Source organism: Pelecanus crispus, chromosome 5 (assembly GCF_030463565.1).
Source record: "Pelecanus crispus isolate bPelCri1 chromosome 5, bPelCri1.pri, whole genome shotgun sequence".
Classification (NCBI taxonomy): domain Eukaryota; kingdom Metazoa; phylum Chordata; class Aves; order Pelecaniformes; family Pelecanidae; genus Pelecanus; species Pelecanus crispus.
In genome coordinates, this window is record NC_134647.1 from 29,765,819 (window position 1) to 29,778,205 (window position 12,387).

Consider the following 12,387-nt stretch of genomic DNA (forward strand, 5'->3'; position numbering starts at 1 on the left):
CTTATACATATATATATGTTTAAAAAAATTCAAAAAATTTAAAAACATCTCTTAAAGTGTGCAGAAAATGGTTAAATATTAGACGTCTACAGGACTGCTACCAATAAGCCACTTAGACTTATCAGCTTGCTTCAGTCTTCCATTAAGTCAATCCCTGAATCTTCTGAAAAGTAAATAAATTTGTAGTCCACAAAGTTAAGGGGGAATACTTAACTCCCAGCAGGAATGAAAGTGCCTTTAATCTAAACACACAATGTAATTTTTAGTACCTTATGTTCAAGGGCTGCATTCTAAGCTGAGGAAGCTCTACACTAATCAGAAACTGTGGTTCCCTGGCACGTTGTGAAAGCGTCTTGGGAAAACACTGGATGAGTGGGTCTCTGAGAGCATTCAAGTCCTTGTCATGCTATAGATTGGGTCTCTCATGGGACCCTGATCTTTGATTTATGTGAAGATTTCTGATTTCATGGAGTATGGCGGGCATGTTTTCTCCCTTAGCGTTTTAGCAAAGCATTTCCTCTGTAACCTTTACATTCTTGTTTAGTCTTTATCCTTTCAAACAGAGTGCATCAGAAGCTATATTTCAATACCTCTTGACTGCACTCTATTTTCAAGAAATTAATTCTTGTCTCACCTCTTGATATCCATATGCATTACTGGCTAGTCTCTATACCAGCATTAGACAGAAGAAGGGGTCTTCGGCTATTGCATTAGTGCCTAAAGGGGATCATATATTTAAACATGAGACATGTCTGGAGTTTGGTGTTTGTGTTCTTTAATTGCTGATGTCAGTTCAGTCTTCGACCTTTGACAAGGGCAAGCAGTGAAGGATGTGCACCTTGGACATCTGGAGAAAAAGCTAAGTTACTCTATATACTGATGTTAATTTCATAGAGAGTGTGCTCTGTTGGTGTTTAATTAGAAAAGCAGGCTGTTTTTTCAGGTTCTTAACATGGCTTGGTTAATAATGTTTCTGCAACACCTTTTTTTTGAGTGTTTATATTGTTGGCCACTGTATTGTGCAGACGCGCCTGTGCATACTGGGCTATAGGAAATGATGTAGCTGTTCTACAAAGATGTAGTCAAAGCTAAAATATTCATCTGACTGCACCATCTGTCTTGTGCTCTCTCCCCTCTACACATTCTTCAGGCTCCAATGTTACTTGCACACACAGTCACATTCTGATTGTTGTCTCTCTAGTTCTGCAGTGAGAATGTACTAAATATTCATAATGTTACGTATATATCATGTTAGATGGCTGTGTATTATTAGAAATCCTGGGCTTTAAGCACACTGTCATCCATTGTTCAGTAAACGCAATTACATTGCCCTATCTTTCATCTTTTCTCTAATGAATCCATGCTAATTGATTAATCAGTGCTGTTGCTTCACTATGATAATCCCATATGAGGAATAGTAGTAACATAACTAGCAATTACTAACATATGTTGTACACTGAGGAAAACATAATGTAATACACCGTAAGTGGCAAACCCAGATCAGGAGGAACGGAGCGGTGCCTCAGCCAGGCCTCGCGTTCCGCAGCACAGCTCTGTCTGCTGGGAGGAGAGGTGGGCCAGGTGGGTCTGGTTGTAGGTGGTCTTTGGATGTCAGTGTGATCCACTGATTGCTGGTACAGGGAATATCTCAGGCTATCACCAGTTAGTGATTTGTTACAAAAAGGCATGTCTGAGAAGATGTGGGCAATGTGATCAGCTGTATCTTTTTCAGAGTGTCATCTGGTGTTGGTTACTGAAGTGACTGTCACCTTGACTTAAATATGGCTATGACAGTGACTTCTAAAGCGAGATAAAGAGCATTCTTACACCATTACAGCATCTTACTGATGTTACTGTTTAATTTCCAAAGCAATGAGTTGAGATTTCTGATCTAAGACAAAACTTAACTTTGGTTCTCTCAGGCTGTGAGCGGTGCTTAGCAGGCCCATGGATGGTAACGATTTGGTTTTCCTTCCTCTTACAGAGCCAACAGAACTATGGGTTCCCATTGACCGACATAGCTTGTTTAAGGCATCACATTATATGCTCCAGTTATAGAGAGAATTAACAGCAAAATATCAAGTACAATCTTCAGTGAAGTTCCTTTTTTAACCTTTAAAATGGGTGTAGTTTTTAAATTTTGGAAACCACTGTTGTTCCCTCCCACTGTCACTGGTGGTGGTGGTGAAGATACATATAATTTTCATTTGGATGAAAAAGACAGTTAAGTTCAATAAAGGATTTATTGCAAGGAATAAAGATGCGAGGCTGAAGTATCATTTGTACATTCAGCTTTTAGATAATGCGCATTCTTTAGAAGCCTTTCAGGTAATATGGAGGGCATATTGGCATAGCAAAAGCAGAGAGTTTTGATTCCGTAGTGCAATTACATTTTTAAAGGTGTTTTTTTTGGGAAATGATGATGTAGCATCATACATAAGACTGTCTAGATTAAGATTTAGAAGTTCACTAAGTAATATTTCCATGAAGAAATTATCCTGATGTAATATATAGTGGTTTCAGAGATTTTTTTGTTTACTTTTAAAAAGGAGTACAACCAGTTCCTCTTTGCACAAATAAGAAAGGAGTCAAAATACAGATTTGTAGTTTGCAAATCTCTTGTAAAAGGTTCTGTCAATTAAAGACCTTAGGAGGCTTAAAAAAGTGAGTCAAGTTAGGGAAGGTAATGCTGATGTTCTCTTGGTCTGAGAAAATTTCATGGAATTTCTTGTAGAAATACGAATTTCTTTCCTATTCTTGCAATATCAATTGCCCAATGGGAGTTTCCAACCACGAGAAGGGATTAGTGTGCATTTGTAGAGCTAATGATAGTGCACTTTTTAAATGATGCTTGTTGCCATGGAAATGCTTACAAATAATTTATATAATAGCTCAAATGTCCAAAGGTTGTGCATTTTCTTTGAACACAGATTTTTGTCTCCAAGTGGATGATACAGAAGGAATCACAAGTTTTAGCTTGGAAACACCTGCTTCTTCATTGCTTGCATTGCTGATAACAGTGGTAAATGTTCTCTGTGAATAAAAGACCATCCATGGATTTCTGGACAGTAAATTTAGCAATAGTCCTTAAAATACAATTAAAACATTAATAGGTAAATAAAATATGAATATTAATATCCTAGCAGAATCTCAGGATTAATCTACATGACCTGTAACACCTAGGCACAAGAGTTGCCATGCTTCAGGTCAGCCAGGATCTTTTTAAATGCTCTTAGCATGGATGAGCTCAAATGAACAATCTTACTGAGATGCAAATAATACTGGCTCAGGCACACTGACCTCCTAATACTGCTTTGTAGTGTTTAGTTGGCTTGCAGTGCAGGCAGAGAGCTCATGTATGTCTTCAAAAGACCATGTAGACATGCTCAGAAACAGTAGAGGGGTATTTAAGTCAGTAATGTTTACTACCTAATTTTGCTGCTACTTTCTCCTATTAATATACTTTTCATCAGGAAAAGAGCTATACATTGACTTTAACTCTTTCTGCAGGTATTGGTAAACTAATTTTTACCTGATACTGGACAGACCCGGGGTGTTTTATAATTGTAGAAAATAGAGGTTCATTTTATAAAACTCTGTACACCCTATAGAATCCTAGTGTGTTTTCAAACATGAAAACCCCTCTAGTAGCATTCAGTAGCATATGTATGTTTGAATGCCTGCCTGAGCAAAGTAGGCAATTAAAATCAGCATGATGAATGGGGGAGAGGGCTAATAAATGTATTCTATGTTTTAAAAGTGCCAGTGGTCATGTGGGTGGCCAGTTACTCCATCCTTTCAGTAATTATTCCAATATTGACAGCTCCTAAAAGTTGCGAATGCTTACCATATTACTTATGTTTCCAGTAGTTTTTTGGTTGTGTTTGTGTGTGTTTTTTGGTTTTTCCCCCCACTGAAACATTTGCTTTTACTTCAAGAATTGGTTCTTGGCCAGTAGAGGTGCTAAATCCAAATATTTATTAATATGCTATCAGTGATTTTAGAAGTGGCTTTCTACTGCTTTGGAAAAGACATTGCTCACACCTCACCCTGGAAATTCTTAAAATGTTGGGCTTAAGTTCAGAGTTTTATGTGCAGGAAAGCTACTTCTGGAGACTTTTTTTTAACTGAGGCAATTTTTCCATTTTTCTTTTCCACTGAGCTCTTCCCAAAGGGAAGCAGTTAGGCACTCAAGCTGCACCTCTTCCTTCCCTTCACCTACGCAAAACAACCGCCAAGAATGGTGTGAACTCCAGTACTGTTACAACTAGTGGGATTCCCCCCCCCACCACTGTAGGAGAAGCTTTTCATCTGAGGACTCTTGGAGAGTTTTATGACCAAAATTATATGTAACAATTTTGATCTCCAGGCCTAAACCAATCCTTTCTGCTCTTAAAAATAAAGAACTTACTGTTTGTGTAGGGCTTTAAGAAACAGATCATTTCTGTTTCCATGCAGAGAACTCTCCTCAGCTAGATTTTTTGAATGGTTAAGACTGGAAACAAATTGGGAGTAGGTAGAGCAGAAAGGTTAGGGAGAACATTTTGCAGGTTGGTATTGGCAAGGTGTGTTTTACATGTAGAGGTTGAACATTTCCGAAGAACTCGGTAGGAGTTAAGAGGTGAGAAACTGGCTGGTGTAGCTTGTGTCCCTGAAGAACTGACACGCCTCTGGTTTTGGGTTCTGCTGACTCCTGTGCTCCCTGGGAGCTGCGTTTGATATTAACATATCTTGCCCATGTAGCAGGCAGGGGCTTCAAGGTGCCTGCTGACTTTGGACCAGTGGTACTTAGGAGGGTAGAAGACATTGCCTCCCATGCTTAACCGCATGAGGTACCCTTCCCCCTGGCTTCTTGGTGTGAGAGCGCCCTGTTTACTATTGAGAATTTGCCCTCATTTTCACAGAAGTTGTTGACCACTGAGCTAAGGGATAAGCGATAATTTTGAAAATACATGTGCGTGCATAAGATGTTCCTGTCGTACTTTTCACGATGACACTGAGTACTTCAGTTGAACCGCGCATGTGATACAGTTGCTCCTAATCTGCTTCTGTGCAAAGCTGCCAAGTTGCCAAGGGTAGCTGCACTTGCTGGGTAAGGGGGGTTTCAGCCAGCTTGATTTTTGCATTGAACACCGCACTGTATGTGATCCACCAGTAGAGTTCAGCTGTGATGATAACCCTCAGCAGAGAGTTGTTAGCAAACAATTTGGGCGAATATTTTCTTACTCCAGACTGATTCCCAGGAGATTGTTTATTTATGCCCTTGATCTAAAATATGTTTTTAAGGGCCAAGACCACAGCTCACTACAATATTCAAGAAATCCATTGGTAGCTGAGAGGGGACAATGTTGCCATTGTGGTTCCTGAAACTGTCATGTAGTTGCTAAAAGCCATACTACGTTATGGCTTTTCTTTGTGCTGTGCTAATTAAACATGAATCCACTTGCATATTATTAAAAGTATCTGAAGATGTACAGCTATTCTTATGTTGAAAAATATCTTTTACCAGTCCAGTAGAATACATTTCAACTGACAACATTGAAAGAAGCTGTATGATTCTTATTTTCATATTTGTTGCCTGCCTAAAAATAATCTTTAGCAAGTGATTAATTGCATTTGTAGATACTGCACAATTGCATCAATTATCCATTTCAAATGAATTTCATTCTGAATAGTTGAGAGGATGATGTAGTTTAATCAGTAAGTGAAATGGAAGTATTGTAAGCTGTTTAAAAATACTTATCACGTTTAATGGAGGCAGTGTGATTTAAATCAAGCAGACTGCTGGAAAAGTAAGAAATATGCAGTAACAAACACTAATATTTTTTCCTTCAGTTTAGCAGCATTTTATTAGCTTGCTTTGCATTGGTTTCCATCCTTGATATATTGATGATAGTTATACTGTGGGGGTGTTAGATGGTTAGGATTTTTTTAATTCAGATAAATTAGTTGTGGTTATAAATACACTTGTTTAAGTATGACAGCTTGCATATCTGTTGATCAACATCTCTTTCAGACAAACTCTGTAATGTTTAAGAGCATACTGAGCAACTTACTCAATTTTCTATTATTGGTTGGTTTTAAAAGGATGCTTGATATTTCATTACACTTTTTTAGAAGGAAAAAAGGAAAGTTATATGTTAAAATAACGAAATTAATCTGGAAATTTTTTTGAGGGTTTGTTATGCATGCTTTTGCAATACTAAACCATTCTTAAATATAAAGCTGTGTGGGCAGGAAGATAGTCTGGTATTAGCTTGGTAATGAAAGGTTAGCTAAGCAGATGAAACGCAGGTATTGACATCAGCTTTGTTTTTGTATCTAATATTTGAATGACTTTGAGTTTTGTGTTACTCATTGAATGTATGTGTAATGTTTAACCTATTCAGAGCCTCTGATTTTAATGCTTTTCCCCAGTTACAAAATTTTTCTTCCACAAAGGTGTTTTAAGAACAGGTTTATGCTACCTGATAAGTTGTTACGTATTTCACTTGTCAGAGGGTTCCCTGGCCTTCAGATAGGCTGACTCTGTACTTTGTAAGTAGTAAAGATAGAATAACGATTTTCTTAATGTAGGGTTTTAGGGCCACAGCTTCGATTAGGCTCATTGTGGATTTAAGGCCAAATGGGGGAATCTAGATACTGATTTTAAGTCTAAAACATTTTTAAAACTTGTGGTTCCACTGCATTCTTGTTTTTACAGTCTGAGGGTGGCAGGAGTATCATAGTGAAGGGCTCTGGTTGCTGTGCTCGAACCAAGTTTCTTAGCCATTTCAGAAATGCACATACACAACTTACGTTTTGTTCCAACAGACCAAAGTGAGCCATGGAGAAGCCTTTCTGAGGCACAGTAATGTACAATTGGCCAGAACTTGAAAAAAGCATTGTATCTAACTGCTGGCCATTACATCAAGATATGTATAACTTTGGTTCAAATAGGGTTATCATATTTTAACCTGTGCTTGGTTATCTTTTACTGAACATAAAAGAGCCTTTATGTGTGTTCCTTGAGCTATCTGGTCTTGGGGATCATCTTCTGTATGCAATGTCAGCTGTTACATTTTATTTGTGTAACTAAGGGTAAACACCTTTACTTTGTAGCGTGGACTAATTGGTTTGGGAATACTTACGAAAGTGCTGATTTTTAGAGCTAAAAATAGTGCCATGGCTTTTTAAACTCACTCTGGCTGTCAGAAATGCTCATGTGATCCTGAAAGTGTTGCTAAAAATGTTCAATTTTTCAATATGGTAATTAAAATTGTCTGTTGTGAGAGCAGTAGATGAGACATTTCCTGCATTTGTAAACTTAAGCATCCCTTTCACCCCGAGGTTTCCTTGCATCTGACTGTTTGTTATGTTGGTAGGATCTGAACTCCCACTGAACCTTCTTGGAAGAAGGTTTACTGTTGGCCAAGAAGGGAGAGCGAGCTCTGCAGCCTGCCACCCTGCTCCGTGACCTTCTGCTTTAGGGTTTGGATGCTTTTCCTTTGTTTTAAAAAGCTGATGCCCTCAGGGAATACAATACTGTAAACTGGAACTTCAGACATACGTTTTCACTTTTAACTTTGTCGTTGAAAGAAAGTTTCAGATAAAGATACTTTCCCTTGGGTATACCGGACTGCTTCAGTCTTAATTTGAATAGATACCATGTGTATTTCTTATTAATAGATCTTATTTATTTCCTTCAAGTTTATTGTTAGTGTTTGATAACCGTTTTATATTCCAAGTATATCCTGCATTCAGGCTTTTCTCCAGTTATTTATGTAGACTTCCTATTCTCTGAATTTATCTAGTTCTGAGATTTGTCTCATGTTGGTTATTGTTTAATAAGAATTTTTTTTCCAAGTAGAAGAGGGTGGGGTTTGCTACATAGCTTTTCTAAAAGCGATATATTTGCAGTTTTATACTACCTGCAAACTTACTTCTTGTCTTAAGAATAGTATTCTGAGCCTATCAAGGAGAATTGAGGTGATTTAGGGTCCTTTGTGGCCACCGGTGGCCCATGAATATTTCTAAAGCTGTCTTACTGGGCAAGGTGGTAGAGTCCACTCTTGGGTGAATGTACAGAATTTTGCTGCAGAACAACCTGAACAAAAGATTTCTTTTTAGCTAAAATGTAATGCAAAACTATACTATAACCAGAGTTTAGTTAGAAAACAGATCTGGTGCAGTTTTTTTAAGATACGAAAATCTAGGTTTTCTGGGTTGTGGTGATAGTGAGAAAATGAAGCAATGGGTCTGGTCGGTAGCCTGGCTGTCAGGGCAGCCGTCTGCTCTGTTAGCTGCTCAGGGCCGCACCCTTTGTTTGAAATAAAAACAGTTGTTTCGGCTGTTTTCAGTCAATTCTGTCTCTCCCTCTCTCTTTTCTAGCCAGAAACCGATACTTTCATGTACCTGTCCAAAAGTGCCACTGTTGTTCTTTTCCTCCCAAACGTGTTTTTTTATGAAATGAGCATTTTCAAAAATTAGAGAAAAAACAGAGGATTTCTCATATTCCCTAACCTCAATAAGACCCATGACTGATTCCAGCATATTTGTTGTTGGGACTAATGTATGTGCATGCTGACTGTTGAACTGAGAAGGCAGTGCATGTTCAGAGTAGAAAATGTTACTGGTATGTCTCTGTCACTCTTTCTACTGTTACACATACACGTTTACCTAATTTGAGCGCTGTCACGTAATGAATATGAGGCTCTCAGCCATTTAGGTTACAGTTGTTTGCAGAGGCCTATTATTTAATAGGATCCCTCTCTTCTGCTTCAGTCCTAATTTGAAGAACACTCTTTTTGCAGCACTATGAAAAAATGCCTAATTTAAATTATCACTATGTAAATAAATTAAAAAAACTGCTACTGTTCTTAGATGCATATGCTTTCTTGGCTTTTGTTTTTACCATAGCATTTTCCATTTTATTCCTGTTTCCTAAGTGAAAACTGCAATTCTGTCACTGTCACTGTAAATCTATTACACTGTCAGCTGAATTTGAGTCAAGTTTTGGAAAGCAGTGTCATTAATTCTGCAACTATCGAAAAACTGACAATCACTCTTCAAAATATAAACAAGGGATTGAGAATGTTTGTGTATATTGGATCATTGTCTTCTGATAGTGTCTTGTGCATTGCTGGTTTGCTATCATTCTGCTAGTTGGACAGGAGATGATCTGTTTAAATTTACTGTGCTTCTAATGAAATGCTGAAGTATGAAAGGAATTTGTCCATTTGCAGTGATTGTTACGTGACTAGAGCTCTAATGTCGTTCTTGGAGAGCTCAATTATAATTTCAGTGTTACGGTTATGTTTTCTTGATCAGTTAAGACTTTAATATACGTTGCTTTGTGTTTACTGACTTGAGCATGTGATAATTTGTGATATGTGTGAGCTTCAAATTGAAACAGGCGGTGATGTGCAGGATGGGGGCTGTGACACTGAACTTCCCCCTGTGGCATTTTTGAAGTCCCTTTGCACATTTCTGTCCAGCTCGGGAGAGGATAACTTTTCTTTAGGAGCTTTTACCCTTAAATTGGAGGCAGGGGGGCACGGGAAGTAAGCTGTAATTGCAGTTACGGACTCCAAACTTCATCCTCTAATTCCTCACAGAAGTTTTATCTTCTGGAATGATGAAAATGTGGAAATGTGGGACTGCCAGGCACCTCAAGAGGCTGGACCGTTATTTTCTGGCACAGGAATGAACATGCCTTGAAACATTTGTGATGTGTTTTTAAATCTGTTTTTGAAGACCTCTGCTGAAGGTCTGATACCCCTAATATCTATAAAAACCCTGTTATCCAGCTTCAAGACGCTTTTTGTTGGTCTGGTCTTTAGCAGAAAAGAAAGCTGTTGGTTGCCATCTTTTTGTGAGAACCTCTTGCTTATCTTGGAGTATAACTGTGCCCTTACTACTAAACAAATCTAATTCCCAGTATGAGATCAGACTTCTTGATCAGAAAATGGTCCCTTGTGGTTTAAAAGCTATGAATCAGTCAACAGAACCGTGAGATGAGATTGTGTTCTGAACATCAGTATTTGTCATTACTGTGAAATCTGTTTCCCAAGGAAGTGGAGATGTAGGACAAGTATGGACATAACCTCACTACAGCAAGAACAACAGTAACCAAAAGCCCAGAAGTAGAGAAATAACACAGCTTACGCAGACTTGTGTAGACTGCGAGGGTGGCTTTCAATAGCAAAACAGTTCTGAGGCATGAGTAGCAAGTTCTCTGTCATGTGCTGAGCAGCACTGTGTTGCAGCCAGTGTCTGGAAGAAAAGGGAGTCTAGTTAGTTCACCACCCAAAATCTGCTCATGGCTTGGCTATTTTCAACCTTCCAACAAGAGGAGCCTTTGTAGCACCTGTATTTTAGTAGTCAGCTAAAGGAGGTTAGCTTTGTTGGGAGCATTATCGTTAAGAGGTTTGTCTGCTTCTGGCATCTGTTTCTACCAAGGCGCTATCTTTTTTCAAGATGAAGTCAACATATGAAGGCTGTGTGTCAGATTTCTGTTGCTAACGCGCTACTTGAGGTTGAGTTCCTGATTTATGAGGTTAGTGTGGAATATGCTTCATATAACAAGAATTGCTCCTTGACATGTGGTTCCACTGTGAAAAGTGATTGGAAGAGATGGCACATACTCAATACACGCTTTTTAAAATAGTTCTTCCATTAGTGACAGAAGTTTGCTTTCAGTGAGCTATATTGGTCTTGCGGTGGAAGCCAAGTCTGTTGGCTTGTGCTCTGATTAACACACAAAGAGAATTGCTACCAATATTATAGGTTCAAAAGCGGTGTGTGAACCAAAAAGGGACCCAGCTTGATCTATATTCCAAAGGTTTGCTTGCAAGGCTGGTCACGATTCTTTTCTAAAACACAAAGCAACCCACTTTCACCCCTAAATCTCTTGATACTTTTAAACTGAAAATAAGTTCTACAAATCTTTGCAGGACTGAAAACCCCAAACATTTAAAGCCATCTTTCTGAGTAGAGCCATCTTTTGAGAGAAACTGGAAGTTTAATATACAGTGTAGAGCTTTTATTGAAAATCAAATTACCTATCTAGTTGGCTTTGTTCTTTGGAATTAATTTATAACATTGCTACCTTTTGCCTTTAGACAACTTGATATGGCAAGTATATACACTGGAAAAATGTACCATTGCAACACCAAAAAAATAATTATTAACTTAAGGCTTTATCTAGTTAAGATCAAGCTCTGAATTGAATTCTCTTAGTGTGTTGACAGCTGAAGATTTATGTCTTCCAGCTATATTCCTGTTGCAGAGTTGGCAGAAGTGACCTCTCCAAAGAAGGTCTTTGTTATGGATTTTGCTCTGTTTACATTACGGCCATAAGGGTTTCAATGAAGTACAGTACATTAAAGCTAATATATCACCTGCTGACAGTGGTCTTATCTCATTGGTACCTCTTTCCCTCTCCTGGTATGGAAAAAATGCAAACATTAAGAGTCTAAGGATCACAAAAAGAAAGTTAAATAATAGTTTTCAAGAGCTTTAGCCTTAATGTCAGGTCCCTGTGTGCACTGTATTTTTGTGTCTGGCCAAATGGTTACATAATTTCTTTTTCTGTGAGGTTACTGTGAAAATATGTCTTTACCAGATAAATGCTACTAAGGGATAGAAAGAGCAGAAAAAAAGCCATTAGGGTTTATCCAAGGTCTGTGGAATCCATTGTGAGAAAGGAGGTGGGTGGCTCAGGGTGGTGAAGAGTGACATTCAGGTTAGATAGGCAGACAAGGAAGCAGTACCACAAGCTTCTCCAGTGGAAACATGGTGGGACTCTGATGTGAGGAGCAGGACTTTAGATACCCTCTGTTTTCTCAGAATGCTGTGTCCTGTACACTGCATACAGAATTGGTCTTTCAGTTGTCACTGTCAGTGAGATGATGTTACTTATGATTTGCTTTCTCTTCCAAATATTCACTCAAAAATATAAATACAGCTGTTGTTCTATATGCATAAATATGTATGTAGTTTCAAAATGTGCTTTGAAATCTTTCAACAGGGTGCTTCCCAGGTGTCCTTTCAGGACGGGGAGACGAACCTCACTGGACCCACAGAACTGTTATTGGCTCAGAGGGCCCGGCTCCCTGTCAGGTAGGAACATCTTCTGTTCTGTGCTGACTCAAGTGTGGGGTTTATCAACATGCAAGACAAGACTAACTTCTCATTCTAGCTGCACCTGTGAATCTGCATTGTGCTCATCATCACCATCATCTCTTCCTTCTTGTCCCTTTCCCATCCTAAAAATGCATTCAATTCACATACTGAAGCACATATTTGTGCATGACAGTCTTTTACCCTTGTTGATGAATATGAATTTTTGATTAATATTGTGGTGTTTGTAGTATAAGGCTAAGGGGGAAATATGCCACTATTGTA

The 12,387-nt window shown here is 38.5% G+C and overlaps 1 protein-coding gene across 1 annotated transcript in view; it reads left to right on the top strand.

The window, feature by feature from the left end:
• PARD3B (par-3 family cell polarity regulator beta) overlaps positions 1–12,387 on the top strand; it is a 426,026-nt gene that overhangs the window by 176,241 nt on the left and 237,398 nt on the right. The window contains exon 5 of the mRNA XM_075710482.1: positions 12,011–12,102. Within this exon, the coding sequence (XP_075566597.1) occupies positions 12,011–12,102 (92 nt within the window). The remainder of the gene's footprint in view (positions 1–12,010; positions 12,103–12,387) is intronic.